At 53.6% G+C, this 19,748-nt stretch overlaps 1 protein-coding gene across 4 annotated transcripts in view; it reads right to left on the bottom strand.

Moving 5' to 3' along the window:
• miga2 (mitoguardin 2) overlaps nt 1-19,748 on the bottom strand; it is a 96,280-nt gene that overhangs the window by 32,031 nt on the left and 44,501 nt on the right. For all 4 annotated transcript variants that reach the window (XM_072488859.1, XM_072488862.1, XM_072488858.1 and 1 more), the window contains 5 exons: nt 17,937-18,073; nt 17,100-17,214; nt 16,892-16,998; nt 5,406-5,521; nt 4,559-4,631 (listed from right to left, as the gene is read on the bottom strand). In XM_072488859.1, the coding sequence (XP_072344960.1) occupies nt 4,559-4,631; nt 5,406-5,521; nt 16,892-16,998; nt 17,100-17,214; nt 17,937-18,073 (548 nt within the window). The remainder of the gene's footprint in view (nt 1-4,558; nt 4,632-5,405; nt 5,522-16,891; nt 16,999-17,099; nt 17,215-17,936; nt 18,074-19,748) is intronic.

Genomic DNA, 19,748 nt, shown 5'->3' with positions numbered 1-19,748 from the left:
GGAGACGGCAGCAGCCAAGGTGCTTAAGGATTTTATGGAGCAGATGGGAGGGGTGGACCCGTGGAGATTCAGTAGACCTAGGAGTAAGGAGTTCTCGTTTTTCTCCTATGTCCATAAAGTCTATTCACGCATAGACTTTTTTGTGTTGGGTAGGGCATTGATCCCGAGGGTGAGGGGAACGGAATATACGGCTATAGCCATTTCGGATCATGCCCCACACTGGGTAGACTTGGAGATAGGGGAGGAAACAAGAGGGCGTCCACCCTGGAGAATGGACATGGGACTAATGGCGGATGAGGGGGTGTGCTTAAGGGTGAGGGGATGCATTGAAAAGTACTTGGAACTCAATGACAATGGGGAGGTTCAGGTGGGAGTGGTCTGGGAGGCGTTGAAGGCGGTGGTTAGGGGGGAGCTGATATCAATAAGGACACATAAAGGGAAGCAGGAGAGTAAGGAATGGGAGCGGTTGCTGCAAGAACTTTTGAGGGTGGACAGACAGTATGCGGAAGCACCGGAGGAGGGACTGTACAGGGAAAGGCAAAGGCTGCATGTGGAATTTGACTTGCTGACCACAGGCACTGCAGAGGCACAATGGAGGAAGGCGCAGGGTGTACAGTATGAATATGGAGAGAAGGCGAGCAGATTGCTGGCACACCAATTGAGGAAAAGGGGAGCAGCGAGGGAAATAGGGGGGGTGAGAGACGAAGATGGAGAGACGGAGCGGGGAGCGGAGAGAGTGAATGAAGTGTTTAAGACATTTTATAAAAAATTGTATGAAGCTCAACCCCCGGATGGGAGGGAGAGAATGATGGAGTTTTTGGATCGGCTGGAAATTCCCAAGGTGGAAGAGCAGGAAAGGATGGGATTGGGAGCACAGATCACGGTAGAAGAAGTGGTGAAAGGAATTAGGAACATGCAGACGGGAAAGGCCCCGGGACCGGACGGATTCCCAGTTGAATTTTACAGAAAATATTTGGACTTGCTCGCCCCGCTACTGACGAGGACCTTTAACGAGGCAAAGGAAAGGGGACAACTGCCCCCGACTATGTCAGAAGCAACGATATCGCTTCTTTTAAAGAAGGAAAAGGATCCGCTACAATGCGGGTCCTACAGACCAATCTCCCTCCTCAATGTAGATGCCAAGGTCTTGGCCAAGGTAATGGCAATGAGAATAGAGGAATGTGTCCCGGGGGTGGTTCATGAGGACCAAACTGGGTTTGTGAAGGGGAGACAGCTGAACACGAACATACGGAGGTTGTTAGGGGTAATGATGATGGCCCGACCAGAGGGTGAAACGGAGATAGTAGTGGCGATGGATGCCGAGAAAGCATTTGATAGAGTGGAGTGGGATTATCTGTGGGAGGTGTTGAGGAGATTTGGGTTCGGAGAGGGGTATGTTAGATGGGTGCAGCTGTTGTATAGGGCCCCAGTGGCGAGTGTGGTCACGAATGGACGGGGATCGGCATATTTTCGGCTCCATAGAGGGACAAGGCAGGGATGTCCTCTGTCCCCATTACTGTTTGCACTGGCGATTGAGCCCCTGGCGATAGCGCTGAGAGGTTCCAAGGGATGGAGGGGAATACTTAGGGGAGGAGAAGAACACCGGGTATCTTTATATGCGGATGATCTGCTACTATATGTGGCGGATCCTGCGGAGGGGATGCCAGAAATAATGCGGATACTTGGGGAGTTTGGGGATTTTTCAGGGTAGAAATTGAACATGGGGAAGAGTGAGCTGTTTGTGGTGCATCCAGGGGAGCAGAGTAGAGAAATAGAAGACCTACCGTTGAGGAAGGTAACAAGAGACTTTCGTTACCTGGGGATCCAGATAGCTAAGAATTGGGGCACATTGCACAGGCTAAATTTGACGCGGTTGGTGGAACAGATGGAGGAAGATTTCAAGAGATGGGATATGGTAGCATTGTCAATGGCAGGGAGGGTGCAGGCGGTTAAGATGGTGGTCCTCCCGAGATTCCTCTTTGTGTTTCAGTGTCTCCCGGTGGTGATCACGAAGGCTTTTTTCAAAAGGATAGAAAAGAGTATCATGGGTTTTGTTTGGGCCGGGAAGACTCCGAGAGTGAGGAAGGGATTCTTACAGCGTAGTAGGGATAGGGGGGGGCTGGCACTACCGAGCCTAAGTGAGTATTATTGGGCCGCTAATATTTCAATGGTGAGTAAGTGGATGGAAGAGGAGGAAGGAGCGGCGTGGAAGAGATTAGAGAGGGCGTCCTGTAGGGGGACCAGCCTGCAGGCTATGGTGACAGCCCCATTGCCGTTCTCACCAAGGAACTATACCACGAGTCCGGTGGTGGTAGCTACACTGAAGATTTGGGGACAGTGGAGACGACATAGGGGAAAGACCGGAGCACTGGGGGGGTCCCCGATAAGAAACAACCATAGGTTTGCCCCGGGGGGAATGGATGGGGGATATGGAATGTGGCAAAGAGCAGGTATAACGCAATTGAAAGATCTATTTGTGGATGGGAAGTTTGCGAGTCTGGGAGCGCTGACCGAGAAATATGGGTTGCCCCAAGGGAATGCATTCAGGTACATGCAATTGAGGGCTTTTGCGAGGCAACAGATGAGGGAATTCCCGCAGCTCCCGACACAAGAGGTGCAGGACAGAGTCATCTCAAAGAAATGGGTGGGGGACGGTAAGGTGTCGGATATATATAGGGAAATGAGAGACGAAGGGAAGACTATGATGGACGAACTAAAAGGGAAATGGGAAGAAGAGCTAGGGGAGGAGGTTGAGGAGGGGATGTGGGCAGATGCCCTAAACAGGGTAAACTCGTCGTCCTCGTGCGCCAGGCTAAGCCTGATTCAGTTTAAGGTATTACACAGGGCACATATGACTGGAACACGGCTCAGTAAATTTTTTGGGGTGGAGGATAGGTGTGCGAGGTGCTCGAGAAGCCCAGCGAATCATACCCATATGTTTTGGTCATGCCCGGCACTACAGGGGTTTTGGATGGGGGTGACAAAGGTGCTTTCGAAAGTAGTAGGAGTCCGGGTCGAACCAAGCTGGGGGTTGGCTATATTTGGGGTTGCACAAGAGCCGGGAGTGCAGGAGGCGAAAGAGGCCGATGTTTTGGCCTTTGCGTCCCTAGTAGCCCGGCGCAGAATATTGCTAATGTGGAAAGAAGCCAAGCCCCCGGGAGTGGAGACCTGGATAAATGATATGGCGGGGTTCATAAAGTTAGAGCGGATTAAGTTCGTCCTAAGGGGGTCGGCTCAAGGGTTTACTAGGCGGTGGCAACCGTTCGTCGAATATCTTGCGGAAAGATAGATAGGGGAGAACAAAGAAGGCAGCAGCAGCGGCCCAGGACTTTGGGGGGGGGGGGGGGGGGGGGGAGGCCTGAGACAAGGCAGTTGCCAATTAGGGCTAGTTTTTATTTTTTGTTATTTAATATTTATTTATTTGTTGTTTTTGTTTAAATTTAAAAAGGTCATTATTATCTGTATTGTTACAATGTTGTGTAAACGATGCACAATGTACTGTGTTGGTTGACCAAAAATTTTCAATAAAATATTATTTAAAAAAAAAAAAAACAATCTATCAAACTCGGCCTGGAATAAATCTAATGGCCCAGCCTCCACTGCATAATGTTCTGCATGGTTGGGTGGCAGAGAGGAGTCATGAGCCAGGTGTAGAGCAGATGTCCTCCTTACCCAATCGCCAGCCTCTGGTGCTTCACGCTGGGCCAAGGATGGGTAACGCCGGATAAATTACACACTGTTCCCTGGGTCAGGTGAGTGCAGGTGACCCTTGCCCCTGTAAGCAACCTGGTTAAAAAGGCAAGCACGTGGACTGTGACATTCCCCTCAATCACACTCCACTGAATTACAGCAGAGTACACATTCACCCCAGTTAGCATGCGCCAATGTTCCTGTTCCACACGAGCCTCCTCCCACATTGCTTCAGCTCACCCTATCAACATATTCCATTTTTCATTCCATTTCTCTCCCCTCACATCTCAATCTTCTTTCTCTGTAAATGCACCCAGTTATTTGCCTCTTCTCACCACTCAATGGAGCGAAAATGGTTCTCCCGAATTCCCAAACGGATTTATCAGCGACTGTCTCACAATTAAAGGCTCTGGGCTTTGGAGTTGTCCTCCTGTTATAGCCCGCACGTGACCTACGGGGTTAGGGCAATTAGTCAGCCAGACTTGGAACAGGCACCTCAGACCCGGATGGGATCTAGTTTCTCTTTATCCACTCGCCTCGGACTCGTCTGTCAACCGCCACACACCCCCCCCCCCCCCCCCCCCCCCCTCAGCTTTCTCTTTTCTGTCTGACAGAAGTAGCTAGCTGGTACTTCAGTCCCAAGCAAACCAAGGAACAGGATCAGGGATTTGCGGCATGGAGGAAAAGAAGATTTCCAGAATAAACCCCTCACTTCAGTCCCGCCCCAGTCACAGAGAGACTGGAGATTAATTCCTTTAGCACACACATTTATGTACTGGGGAACATCCCTATGCACATTTGTAACACTCACAAATCACTACAACCCTCGTCTCCTTCACCCTTTGAGCAGCCTCATTATCAGGTTTACCTCAAATGCTTGACGCACACAGTGCAGTTTTGCCAGGAAGTCCTCATCGCTGTAGCATTCCAGGAGCTCGGTTCTGAAATGCACAAGATGGCTATCATATTTACAGTCAGAGAGTAGAAAAGAGTTGAATCTCAAACAGACCAGCAGGCGGTTCCATCTCGGGGCTGCGCGCACAGCTGGGACAGCCCTTTGGGTCTCACAACAACTTGTATTTGTATAACGCCTTTAACTTAGCAAAATGTCTGACGGTGCTTCAAAGGAGCGAAAATTAGACAAAATTTGACACCAAGCTAGATGAGGAGCTAGTAGGCATGCGAGGTAGGATTTAAGGAGCGTCTTAAAGGAAGCGAGACAGGTAGAGAGGTTTAAGAAAGAATTCTGGAGCATGGGTCTGAGGAAACCGAAGGAATGGCCAATGCGGCAAAGGGAATCAGGGATGTACAAGAGGTTAGAATTTGAAGAATGCAGAATTCTCGGGAGGATTGTAAGGAGACAGGCGTTACACAGGTAGGGACGGGTGAGGCTATGAAGGGATAGGAAAACAAAGACAAAAATCCTGAGCTGGGAAGAACGTGGAAGGAAAATCAGTCAAAGTTACTGTCCACAACAACTATTCAGTAACGACTCCTGGGAAAAATGCACCAGTATGGACAGGATGGAGCTTGGCTCCCAGATCTGCTCTTCCAACCACATCTGGTAATTAGCCGTCCAACCTCACATTGTAACAGGGCACCAGAAGGCTGTCCACACCGCCCCCAGAGCTATACCCCTGCTGGAAGACCCTCTTGCAGAGTTGAAGGGGGAGAGAAAGGCGCTGAGGAGACTGAAGAAAGATTTGGCCACGCACCTGAACGATCGGCAGGCAACCCGGTCATCTTGAACGATTCCCATGGCTTCTTCGTATAAAACGGATGATCTGGACAACTGATATCTCTCCTCATCGAATGATAAAGAATCAAATAGCTGCAGGTATAAAAGAAGTGTGGACGATATTTAAATCTCTTTTCCGCACAGGACACATGGTAGCTTAAATTGTTGCAATAGGACACAAGATCACTGAGTCAACATTCCTCTTCCTCTGCATGTCCTTCTATGTCCACAGTCGACCAGTGCTGTCTGCAGTATTGTAACTTGAATCTGACCTGGAAGCTGCTGGCAGACCTAACTTGCAAAAGGGGAGCTGGGCCATCCCACACTCTGATTACAGCTGCACGATCTATTTTAGGCAGTTTATTTCTCATTGGAATGCCCCAACAAACTCCCCCAATGGCTTCACTAGGCAACAGTAACATCCAGCCATACAGTCAAGAAGGTCCCAGGTTCAATTCTTGGCCAGTGTTAACTGGAGGGCTACAGTTACCTCCAGACATTACTATTCCAACTCGCCTGGCCGGCTTCCCACTTTGCACTCTCAGTAAACCTGAGCTCACCCAAAACTGTGCTGCCCATATCCGAACACACCCCAAATCCTGTTCACACATCACCACCAGTGCTTGCTTATCTACACACTGGCTTCAGGTATGGCAACACCTCGAATTTTAAAATCCTCACCTTTGTAGATCCGTAAATGCTTTCAGTACCACACACCCCACAGAGACCTGGGCACGCCTCCAATTGTGAGCTGATGCACATGTCCATCATGCCACCGTTGGCGCTATACCTTCAGCTACCTGGGCCCCAAATCCTGGAATTCCCTCTCTCAATGCTGGAATTGTCTCCCAAAACTATCCGCCTTCTCCTTCAAGACACTCCTTAAAACAAACTCTTTGATCTTTTTGTCCAAGTTTCTCCCAAAATGGCTTGTTGTCACCTTTTGTTTGATAACGGCTCTTGCGAAATGCCTCGGGATGTTTTTCAATGTTAAAGACGCTATATAAATACCACGGACAGAGGGCAGCACGGTGGCGCAGTGGATAGCAATGCTGCCTCACAGCGCAAAGGTCCCAGGTTCGATCCTGGCTCTGGGTCACTGTCCGTGTGGAGTTTGCACCTTCTCCCCGTGTTTGCGTGGGTTTCACCCCCACAACCCAAAAAATGTGGATTGGCCACGCTAAATAGCCCCTTAATTGGAAAAAAATAATTGGATACCCGAAAAAAAAAAAATTTTAATAAAGAAATAAATAAATACCACGTACATATGTTTTGGATCTGTGCGAAGCTGGAGAGATACTGGGCAGGATCCTCAGGACGCTATCAAAGATTGTGGGGGAGGAGATCAGGCCAAACCCTCTGTGGCGATCTTCGGGATATCGGAGAAGCCCGAGTTGATGAAGGGGGTGGAAGGCCGATGTTGTGACCTTCGCCTCTCTGACTGCCCGGCGGAGAATTTTATTGGAATGACGGTCGGCAACGCCTCCGGGGGTGGCGGCCTGGTTGGCGGACCTGTATGACTTCCCGCGGTCGGAGAAAACCAAGTATGAACTGAGGGTCTCAGCCGAGGGCTTTGAGACAAGGTGGGGGCTATTCGTGGCCATGATCAAGGAGCTGTCCGTCGCGGGTGGAGAAGGGGTGAAAATGGGAAAAAATCAGAACATACTGTAAAATTGTGAGTTGGGGAGCATGCTCCCTGGATTATTTATGTTTTGTAACTGGATGAACAAGTTTGGATAAAATACATTTTTTTAAAGATGCTATATAAATGCAGTATGTTGTTGCTGGTTGTACCTTTGGCTCAGAAGCAGCGAACAACCAGCAGAGTTCCAGCTGCTGATTGCCATCAGGAAAAGCTAAATCTGGATGTAGGAACAGGAATAAAGCCATGAAAGCCGCTCAAGCCAGTTCCACCATTCAATGAGCTCACTGCTGATCTGTACCCTTCCACTAAGCCATCTTGGTTCCTTAACGCTAATATCCGTGCCCACTAAAATCTATTTATCCAATGTTGAGATTATCAGTTAACATCCCCCGGCCTCAATAGCCTTTTGAGAGAAGAGGGTTCTTGATTTCCACTCATCTTTGTGTGACAAAGTGCATCCTGATATCACCCCTGAACCACCTGGCTCCAGCTTTAATGTTACACCTCTTGCTTTGACTCTACCCATTTCAGGAAATTGCTTATTTACCGTATCAAATCCTTTGATCATATGCAGCAACTGGAATAGAGCACACTACAATCTTTTATACTCAAAGGAAGACAACACTTGTCGACACAACCTGGGGCTGGATTCTCCGGTCCCCCAGCTGCATGTTTCCCGGCGGCGCGCCTTCACTGCCGGCGGGATTCGCGACTTCCGCTGCTCGTCAATGGGATTTCCCATTGGAGCCGCCCAACACCACCGGGAAACCAGCGGGCGGGGTTGCGTTGCCGGCGAGATGAGAGAATCCCAACAGCTGGAGAATTCCGGCCACGTTCTCGGAAATTACCTCCCAGAGCCCCTGTTGAAGATTTGGGTGCCAGCAGCAATGCTCTCCCACAGTTGTACAGAGCACAGACTAAGTGTCCATGTTCAGGCACGGGGAATGGTCATTTGGGCTGCTTACTAGAAATGCAGCAGAACAAAAGGAGAGAAAGCAGGAGAAATTGGGACATGGGTGGTGGAAAGAGACTGACTGCAAAAAAACTCACTTCATTCTCTACTGCTCACAGAAGGGAAGCAGGTTTCTAACCCCCACACTTGGATGGAAGATAGGAATTTAAACTATGCTACATGGAACATGGATCTAAAAAGCGATATCTTCCAGGCCATTTCAGACATTTTGTGCCAGTAACTGAACCAGCACCAAAGGTTTCCTGTACAAACCGAATTCTTGTGTATTCATGGTGAGCAGGAGTGCGCAGATGAGAAATCCAAGAGGATCTTGCGACATCATTTTACATTTTTTAATTATTAATTTGCAGGATGTCGCTGGCTATGCCAGCATTTGTTACCCATCCCTAATTGGCCCTTGAGAAGGGGGTGGTGAGCTGCCTCCTTGAGCCGCTGCAGTCCCCGAGGTATAGGTACACCCACAGTGCTGTTAGGAATGGATTTTAATCCAGCAACAGTGAAGGAATGCCCGATATATTTCCAAGTCAGGATGGTGTGGGGCTTGGAGGGGATTCACAGGCGGGAGTGTTCCCAAGCAGCTGCTGCCCTCGTCTTTCTCGGTACTAAAGATCGCAGGTTTGGAAGGTGCTGCCAAAGGAGTCTTGGTGATTGCTTTGTGCATCTTGCAGATGGTAAACACTGCTGCCACTGTGCCACCAGTGTGGAGGTACTGAATGTTTAAGGTGGTGGATGGGTGCCAATCAAGTGGGGCTGCTTTGTCAGAGGTAGTGTCCAGCTTCTCGAGTTTTGTTGGAGTTACACTCATCCAGGCAAGTAGAAAGTATCCCATCACACTCCTGACTTGTGCCCTGTCGATGGTGGACAGGTTTTGGGAAGCTGGTTAATGAGTGACTCACAGCAGGATTCCCAGCCTCCACATAGCTGCCCCAGCATTTATATGGGTGATCCAATTAGGTCTCTGGTCAATGGTAACCACTCCACAACGTTGATGGTGAGGGATTCAGTGATCGGGATGCAGTTGAATATCAATGGGTAATGGTCAGACTCTCTCTTTTGGGAGATGGTAATTTCCTGGCACAAATGTTACATTCTTTTCACTAGGGTCTTTTCACAACTAGGGGTTTTTCACAGCAAAGCTAGGGGCTTTTCACAGCAAAGCTAGGGGCTTTTCACAGTAACTTCACGTAAGCTTACTTGTGACAATAAAGATTATTATTATTATTACGTGGGTTACAGAAAGGGCTCATTCAAGTAAGGGCCGGTGCAGACTCGATGGGCCGAATGGCCTCCTTCTGCACTGTAAATTATATGATTCTATAAGTCAGATCAGCACAGCTCCTGATGCACACTACAACGTTTCAGTATCTGTACAAGTGAAACCATCCTGCACTGATAAACATAAGAACATAAGAACTAGGAGCAGGAGTAGGCCATCTGGCCCCTCGAGCCTGCTCCGCCATTCAATGAGATCATGGCTGATCTTTTGTGGACTCAGCTCCACTTTCCAGCCCGAACACCATAACCCTTAATCCCTTTATTCTTCAAAAAACTATCTATCTTTATCTTAAAAACATTTAATGAAGGAGCCTCTACTGCTTCACTGGGCAAGGAATTCCATAGATTCACAACCCTTTGGGTGAAGAAGTTCCTCCTAAACTCAGTCCTAAATCTACTTCCCCTTATTTTGAGGCTATGCCCCCTAGTTCTGCTTTCACCCGCCAGTGGAAACAACCTGCCTGCATCTATCCTCTCGATTCCCTTCATAATCTTATATGTTTCTATAAGATCCCCCCTCATCCTTCTAAATTCCAACGAGTACAGTCCCAGTCTACTCAACCTCTCCTCGTAATCCAACCCCTTCAACTCTGGGATTAACCTAGTGAATCTCCTCTGCACACCCTCCAGTGCCAGTACGTCCTTTCTCAAGTAAGGAGACCAAAACTGAACACAATACTCCAGGTGTGGCCTCACTAACACCTTATACAATTGCAGCATAACCTCCCTAGTCTTAAACTCCATCCCTCCAGCAATGAAGGACAAAATTCCATTTGCCTTCTTAATCACCTGTTGCACCTGAAAACCAACTTTCTGCGACTCATGCACGAGCACACCCAGGTCTCTCTGCACAGCAGCATGTTTTAATATTTTATCATTTAAATAATAATCCCTTTTGCCGTTATTCTTACCAAAATGGATAACCTCACATTTGTCAACATTGTATTCCATCTGCCAGACCCTAGCCCATTCACTTAGCCTGTCCAAATCCCTCTGCAGACTTCCAGTATCCTCTGCACTTTTTGCTTTACCACTTATCTTAGTGTCGTCTGCAAACTTGGACACATTGCCCTTGGTCCCCAACTCCAAATCAGGATTGCAGTATAAACATACAGATTAAAAGGCCAATGTAGAATTCCCACATGGATGCAGCTGATCACTGGAGCTGCTTGCTGAAAACAAGGCCATTTAAGTAAAAAGGGCAGTATCCATTAACGTTACCACTTGCGGTGTCAAAACAGCTACTGAAGAGGCTGCAAACAAAACAGGCAAAGTCATGTTGCATTCAAGCAACCTCCCTCTAATTATAGCAGAAGCTTGTTCCCAATAAATCAAGCTGCTTCTTAGATAGATACAAACCCAAGTAGCACCGTAATGATGAGATTGCAGCCTTCCGACAACTGCCCAACAAGATCAATCCAATTTACAGGACATGGAACTATCTGCTGCAGCAATGTAATTTCTCACCAAGTAAACGTGTTCAGCGAATATCACATGGTTGTGAGAAAATAAAGAGATGTCAAAAGCAACACAATGGTAACAAAGTTTTCCACCTAATCCTGACACAGTGGAACTGGTTTATATTCAAAGCCCCCACAGAGTGTGATCGATTCTACCTGAAGAGCTGCTCCTATACAAAAAGACATCTTACAACACCAGGTTAAAGTCCAACAGGTTTATTTGGAATCACTAGCTTTCGGAGCGTAGCTCCTTCATCAGGTGAGTGAAGAGGTGGGTTCCACAAACACATAAATACACAAAGTCACTGATGCATGTTTCTACAAAGATGGGGGCAGTACGGTGACGCAGTGGTTAACACTGATGCCTCACGGTGCCGAGGGCCCGGATGTGAAGTTTGCACATTCTCCCCGTGTCTGCGAGGGTCTCACCCACACGACCCAAAGATGTGCAGGCTAGGTGGATTGGCCACCCAAAATTGCCCCTTAGTTGGAAAAAAAAAAATAGTGTACTCTAAATTTATTTTTTAAAAGTTTCTACAAAGATGCAAGAAAGCAGATAATATATGTCTGTATACGTGTTCATTAAAAAAAAAGTGTGGCCCTGTGGGGTGCTCCTCGCCGAGGCCAAAAAAATCCAAAGTCCCGTTTGCTGGTGGGGTCCTTCTTTTTTTTTCTTTTTCTTTTTTTCCCCCCCTCCCTCCCTCATTCCCCCACCCCCTCATGCCCCTCACCCCCACCCCTCCCCTCATGCCTCACCCCCATCATTCCCCCACCCCTCCCCCTCATGCCCCTCACTCCCCCTCCCTCATTCCCCCACCCCTCACATGCCCCCACCCCTCCCCCTCATTCCCCCACCCCTCCCCCTCACATGCCCCCACCCCTCCCCCTCATGCCCCTCACTCCCCCCACCCCCCTCCCATGCCCCCACCCCTCCCCCCCACTCCACCACCCATTCCCCCCCCCACCCCTCTCCCCTCCCCCGCTCCCCCCTCACTCCCCCACCCCTCATGCCCTTCCCCCTCTCCTCCCTCACCCCTCGCTCCCCCACCCCTCATGCCCCTCACTCCCCCACCCCTCATGCCCCTCACTCCCCACCCCTCATTCCCCCACCCCTCCCCCTCATGCCCCTCCCTCCCCCCTCCCTCCCTCATTCCCCCACCCCTCACATGCCTCCACCCCTCCCCCTCATTCCCCCACCCCTCCCCCTCACATGCCCCCACCCCTCCTCCTCATGCCCCTCACTCCCCAACCCCCACCCATGCCCCCACCCCTCCCCCCCACCTCACCACCCATTCCCCCCCACCCCTCTCCCCTCCCCCGCTCCCCCCTCACTCCCCCACCCCTCATGCCCTTCCCCCTCTCCCCCCTCACCCCTCGCTCCCCCACCCCTCATGCCCCTCGCTCCCCCACCCCTCCCCCCTCACTCCCCCACCCCTCATGCCCCTCACGCCCCTCACTCCCCCACCCCTCATTCCCCCACCCCTCCCCCTCCCCCTCATGCCCCACTCCCCCACCCCTCCCCCTCATGCCCATCATTCCCCCACCCCTCCCCCTCATTCCCCCACCCCTCCCCTCTCATGCCCACCTTTCCCCCACCCCTCCCCTCATGCACCCTTTTCCACACCCCTCCCTCCCCCACCCCTCACTCCCCCAACCCTCCCCCTCACTCCCCCACCCCTCCCCCTCACTCCCCCACCCCTCCCCCTCACTCCCCCACCCCTCCCCCTCACTCCCCCACCCCTCCCCCTCACTCCCCCACCCCTCCCCCTCACTCCCCCACCCCTCCCCCTCACTCCCCCTCACTCCCCCTCACTCCCCCTCACTCCCCCTCCCCCACCCCTCCCCCTCACTCCCCCACCCCTCCCCCTCACTCCCCCACCCCTCCCCCTCACTCCCCCACCCCTCCCCCTCACTCCCCCACCCCTCCCCCTCACTCCCCCTCACTCCCCCTCACTCCCCCACCCCTCCCCCTCACTCCCCCACCCCCACCCCTCCCCCTCACTCCCCCACCCCTCCCCCACCCCTCCCCCTCACTCCCCCACCCCTCCCCCTCACTCCCCCACCCCTCCCCCTCACTCCCCCACCCCTCCCCCTCACTCCCCCACCCCTCCCCCTCACTCCCCCACCCCTCCCCCTCACTCCCCCACCCCTCCCCCTCACTCCCCCACCCCTCCCCCTCACTCCCCCACCCCTCCCCCATGCCCCTCACTCCCCCACCCCTCCCCCTCATGCCCCTCACTCCCCCACCCCTCCCCCTCATGCCCCTCACTCCCCCACCCCTCATTCCTCCACCCCTTCCCCTCATGCCCCTCACTCCCCCACCCCTCCCCCTCATGCCCCTCACTACCCCACCCCTCCCCTCCGCCTTATGCCCCTCACTCCCCCCTTTCCCCCATCCCTCCCTCCCCCTTTCCCCCACCCCTCATGCCCCCACCCCTCCTCTCACGCCCCCACCCCTCCCCCTCACTCCCCCTCCCCTCCCCCTCACTCCCCCACCCCTCCCCTCACTCCCCCACCCCTCCCCCTCACTCCCCCACCCCTCCCCCTCACTCCCCCACCCCTCCCCCTCACTCCCCCACCCCTCCCCCTCACTCCCCCACCCCTCCCCCTCACTCCCCCACCCCTCCCCTCATGCCCCTCACTCCCCCACCCCTCCCCCTCATGCCCCTCACTACCCCACCCCTCCCCTCCCCCTTATGCCCCTCACTCCCCCCTTTCCACCACCCCTCCCTCCCCCTTTCCCCCACCCCTCATGCCCCCACCCCTCCTCTCACGCCCCCACCCCTCCCCCTCACGCCCCCACCCCTCCCCCTCACTCCCCCACCCCTCCCCCTCACTCCCCCACCCCTCCCCCTCACTCCCCCACCCCTCCCCCTCACTCCCCCACCCCTCCCCCACCCCTCCCCCTCACTCCCCCACCCCTCCCCCTCACTGCCCCACCCCTCCCCCTCACTCCCCCACCCCTCCCCCTCACTCCCCCACCCCTCCCCCTCACTCCCCCACCCCTCATGCCCCTCACTCCCCCACCCCTCATTCCCCCACCCCTCATGCCCCTCACTCCCCCACCCCTCCCCTCATGCCCATCATTCCCCCACCCCTCCCCCTCATTCCCCCACCCCTCCCCTCTCATGCCCACCTTTCCCCCACCCCTCCCCTCATGCACCCTTTCCCCCACCCCTCACTCCCCCACCCCTCCCCCTTTTCCCCCACCCCTCCCTCCACCCCTCCCTCCACCCTTTCCCCCACCCCTCCCTCCACCCTTTTCCCCACCCCTCCCTCCCCCACCCCTCCCCCTCACTCCCCCACCCCTCCCCCTCACTCCCCCACCCCTCCCCCTCACTCCCCCACCCCTCCCCCACCCCTCCCCCTCACTCCCCCACCCCTCCCCCTCACTCCCCCACCCCTCCCCCTCACTCCCCCACCCCTCCCCCTCACTCCCCCACCCCTCCCCCTCACTCCCCCACCCCTCCCCCTCACTCCCCCACCCCTCCCCCTCACTCCCCCACCCCTCCCCCTCACTCCCCCACCCCTCCCCCTCACTCCCCCACCCCTCCCCCTCACTCCCCCACCCCTCCCCCTCACTCCCCCACCCCTCCCCCTCACTCCCCCACCCCTCCCCCTCACTCCCCCACCCCTCCCCCTCACTCCCCCACCCCTCCCCCCATGCCCCTCACTCCCCCACCCCTCCCCCTCATGCCCCTCACTCCCCCACCCCTCCCCCTCATGCCCCTCACTCCCCCACCCCTCATTCCTCCACCCCTTCCCCTCATGCCCCTCACTCCCCCACCCCTCCCCCTCGTGCCCCTCACTCCCCCACCCCTCCCCCTCATGCCCCTCACTCCCCCACCCCTCATTCCTCCACCCCTTCCCCTCATGCCCCTCACTACCCCACCCCTCCCCTCCGCCTTATGCCCCTCACTCCCCCCTTTCCCCCATCCCTCCTTCCCCCCTTTCCCCCACCGCTCATGCCCCCACCCCTCCTCTCACGCCCCCACCCCTCCTCTCACTGCCCCACCCCTCCCCCTCACTCCCCCACCCCTCCCCCTCACTCCCCCACCCCTCCCCTCATGCCCCTCACTCCCCCACCCCTCCCCCTCATGCCCCTCACTACCCCACCCCTCCCCTCCCCCTTATGCCCCTCACTCCCCCCTTTCCCCCACCCCTCCCTCCCCCCTTTCCCCCACCCCTCATGCCCCCACCCCTCCTCTCACGCCCCCACCCTTCCCCTCACTCCCCCACCCCTTCCCCTCACTCCCCCACCCCTCCCCCTCACTCCCCCACCCCTCCCCCTCACTCCCCCACCCCTCCCCCTCACTCCCCCACCCCTCCCCCTCACTCCCCCACCCCTCCCCCTCACTCCCCACCCCTCCCCCTCACTCCCCCACCCCTCCCCCACCCCTCCCCCACCCCTCCCCCACCCCTCCCCTCTCATGCCCCTCACTCCCCCACCCCCTCCCCTCTCATGCCCCTCACTCCCCCACCCCTCCCCCTCATTCCCCCTCACCCCACCCCTCCCCTCCCCCTCATTCCCCCCTCATACCACCCCTCCCCCTCATGCCCCTCACTCCCCCACCCCTCATGCCCCACCCCTCCCCCTCATGCCCCTCACTCCCCCACCCCTCATGCCCCACCCCTCCCCCTCATGCCCCTCACTCCCCCACCCCTCATGCCCCACCCCTCCCCCTCATGCCCCTCACTCCCCCACCCCTCATGCCCCACCCCTCCCCCTCATGCCCCTCACTCCCCCACCCCTCATGCCCCACTCCTCCCCCTCATGCCACTCCACCCCTCCGGCCCACTGTGATCCTGTAAACTTGGCTCCATCATTGAGGAGTGGACATGGGATAAACAGTGCCCAGGGGCCGGTGTCCCTCTCCAGGGTTCTGCCCAGACTTGTCCCCCGGTCGCCACCACCTACCGCCCGAAGACTGGGCTCGCTCTGTCTGAGCGGCTGGCAGCGGGAAACCAAGACAAGACCGGCCCCGCCCGCAGTCTATGGCAGCCCCGCCCTCTGCTTTCGCTCCAGCCCATGTAACCCCTCCCCCTGACCGGACCCCGCCCCCTGCCTTCGGCTGGACACCCCTGTCCTGGTGGGGTCCTTCTTGCCGCTGCAGGCGCCGAAAAATATCCTGCTATACGCACCCGAAACAAGATTGTTTTTTCCCCGTTAAAATCGGGCCCATTGTTTTTCTCAAGCAAGGAAAAGGAAAATTATATTGCAAACATCAAACGTGATGAAACTGTTCAGGCGGCTGCAGGCAGTGGCATTATGGAAGGAAACTTTATGGCAGGTAAAACAAACACATGCTGTGACCCAGGTGCTGTTTCAGATGGGATCATTCTGTTACCATTTCAGATTATTTTTACAGAGGGTAGTGGGTGCCTGGAACCCGCTGCCGGAGGAGGTGGTGGAAGCAGGGACGATAGTGACGTTTAAGGGACATCTTGACAAATACATGAATAGGATGGGAATAGAGGGATACGGACCCAGGAAGTGTAGAAGATTGTAGTTTAGTCGGGCAGCATGGTCGGCACGGGCTTGGAGGGCCAAAGGGCCTGTTCCTGTGCTGTACTTTTCTTTGTTCTTTGTTTATTGCGCCGAGCAACCGGTCGTCCATAAAAGGTCTTTGAGGTGATTTCTAAGCCGGTCAAGTTCTTGAGCACACCAGCCATGTCTGGTGACCAGAGGTCAGGGAAACTGGTTAAATCATCCCTGAGCTAAAGAATGAAAACAAAATTGCACAGAACCCTATTCCTGACCACAGTGCAGAAAGTGCGTGTGTGGGGGGGCAACGGTGGGTTCAAAAAGGTTTGGGCTCCATTGCGATGGTCCACAATGTAGACCAGCTGGCCGAATGTCTGGACCCCCTCGTGAAAACTGACCACTCAGTGCGACTGGTATCCATGTGCTGTCCCACGAAACTGGGTCAGCACTTCCAAGAAGGGAGAGAATATAAGGACCAGAACGGACTCAATGGGCCAAGAGGCCTCCTTCTGTAACACCAATTACTCGCAGAAAAGATTTATCCACAACCAGGCAAACCAACTGTAAAATTCAAGCAACTCCACAGGAGAGCATCTTAAGTAGGTACAACTTACATAAAGCTCACCTCTGCCGCTGAAAAGAAGGAATCCTCCGAAGTCACACTGGCATCATCGTCGAGATAATATCGTCCAGAGTCCTCGCCATAAGGAAGGGCCAGAGCCCCAACACACTCTGGGGAAAAACAAAAAGGGTTTCCCTCTAAATATCAGCTGCAATTATGCAATGTTTATAATATATGGGGTTCTCCTCCCAGTCTAAGAATTCAAACTTACCAAAATCAGCCAACACACTGTTTGACGGCACGGTCTCCCCAAACTCCTCCTGCAGCCGGTATGCTCGATTCAGCAAGGCCTCCAGCTTCTGCGAAAACTCCTTGTTTCTTGACGGCTGTTTAAATATTTACAGTGAGGGTGTCTGCCTCTCTGGGCCCGCCAGCCAAAACATCTTTGCTGATTGACAGCGGTTACGTCTACGGTCATCCCACCCAAATCCTGCTATCTGCAAAGGCTGACGATGCAGCACGCTCTGCTCACCCAGCCTTGTAGCTTAATGAGAGTCAGTTTTCTCTCTCCTGTGTTTAACCAGACCTTAACCAGAAGGCCCCAGCTGATCGTGGCACAGTCAGGGCTGGGTTGTTGCAACTGGCCTCGGGGTCTCCCTCTTCCTCTCCCCTCCCTCCCCCACACCCAACCGCCGGGTATTTTATTGCCTCAACCATATTGAGACAGTTTCACATCTTTCATTGTCAGCAGAAAGGTTGTTAACCCCTAGATGTACGATCACTGCCTGCCCCCACCTCATTTCCATTATTGCTTTTCTGGGGCACAATGCAGAACGAGGGGACAGAAAATTTATAACACGCCCTCAAAAGGTTAAACTCAAGCACCTGTCCAAACCAGCGTAACCAGTTTGAGAAAAACATTGCTGACCCAACTTTCACACAGCAACACATTTTGCTGCAGTTACATTATCACTTTGCCAAACACAGGCTAAAGGTTTAGGCTCGACACAACAGGCCGATAAAGCCACCGCACAAACACAACACAGACATTCGCACAGTGGTGGAAATCAATACTGCTTTACGCAGTCAACGTGTCTGCTCAGGGTACCTCACAGCTGTCCCCAATCCCACCGCTCGCTCCCAGGTTCATCAGGCAATTCTTCTTTTCCGTTTCCGAGCCACTCTTCTGCCGTTTGATCAGGGCGAGTTCCCACTTTTGCAATGCTTCTTCAAACAGCTCCATCCCTGAACATTAAACAGGGTTATACAGAATTACACAGAAGGTAAAGCTGAGAGACAGGGCACCATGGCCCATCAGACAGCTGCTGGCGGTTACCCTTTACCCACCTCCCATCTCACCTCATCACCATATCCTTCCAATCCTTTCTCCCTCGTGTGTTTATCCAGCTAGCACTTAAATGCACCTCGGCTATTCACCTCTGGTGCACCTTATAATAGTGAGTTCCACATTCTCACCACTCCCTAGGTAACGGTGCTCTGCCTGAATTCCCAATTGGATTTATTAGCGAAGTTCCTGTATTTGTGGTCCCCAGATTCGCAAAATGAAACACCCGGGAACCCTTAAAGCATAAATTAGATTATCACTGAAAACCTAAACATGGCTTTCAACACTTGGGACTTTAATCCCCCACGTTCCCAATTCACTCCTGACCCTCAGGGCAGTCTCCTCCTGGACATCTGCCAACACAAGAGTGACAATAATTAACTCGCACTCTTTCCTATAAAAGTCTCTGAACTTGTAGCCAGAGAGACAGAATGGTTATTATCTTCCACTTACAGTTGGTGATGCAAACCATCCCTGTGCTGGGCAATCCCAAAATCAAGGCTTTCGATAGGATCCTGATTGTGCACAAGTAGGTTTTCTCTCTCCTGTGTTTTTGTTCCTACATTTATAATCCAAATTCCAATACAGAAGTAAACAAACTTCTTTGGGGCAGCACGGTAGCATTGTGGATAGCACAATTGCTTCACAGCTCCAGGGTCCCAGGTTCAATTCTGGCTTGGGTCACTGTCTGTGCGGAGTCTGCACATCCTCCCAGTGTGTGCGTGGGTTTCCTCCGGGTGCTCCGGTTTCCTCCCACAGTCCAAAGATGTGCACGTTAGGTGGATTGGCCATGATAAATTGCCCTTCGTGTCCAAAATTGCCCTTAGTGTTGGGTGGGGTTACTGGGTTATGGGGATCGGGTGGAGGTGTTGACCTTGGGTAGGGTGCTTTTTCCAATAGCCGGTGCAGACTCGATGGGCCGAATGGCCTCCTTCTGCACTGTAAATTCTATGTTAATCTATGTTAAACCCGACACATCGGAGCAGTTGTGGCTACCACTAGAACACCTCTATGGGTGAATGCTCTCCTCTCTACCACACACAGCAATGCATCACCCACTAATCCATATGATTTTCCATTAACTGGAGATCATCCAAAACTCTGCTGCCCGCCTCCTTACTCGCACCAAGTCCTATTCACCCACCACCCCTGTGCTTGCTGATATAACACCACCTCAATTTTAAAACGCTGGTGCTTATTTTAAATCCCTCCATGGCCTCTCCTCTCCCTTTTCAGGAATCTCTTCTAGGCTCCTTAACCCCTCTAGATCTCTACACTCCTTTCATTCTGGCCTCTTCGGCAACTTGATTTGAATTACTCTGCCACAGGCAGCTGTGTCTTCAACTGCCGAGGACCTAAGCTCTGAAATTCCTCCCCTAAACTTCTCCACTGCTTGTTCCGCCCGCTCCTCCTTGAATACGCTCCTTAAAACCTACCTCCGTGACCAAGGACCCTACGTCGCCTTACATGACTCCGTGTTTTTGCTTCATAACACTCCTATGAAGTAACTTGCCATATATTATGTTAAAACTCCAGAATACCTTAATCTACTGCAATTCGCATACCACCATGACC

Source organism: Scyliorhinus torazame, chromosome 22 (assembly GCF_047496885.1).
Source record: "Scyliorhinus torazame isolate Kashiwa2021f chromosome 22, sScyTor2.1, whole genome shotgun sequence".
NCBI lineage: Eukaryota > Metazoa > Chordata > Chondrichthyes > Carcharhiniformes > Scyliorhinidae > Scyliorhinus > Scyliorhinus torazame.
This window is presented reverse-complemented; position numbering and strand designations above follow the sequence as displayed.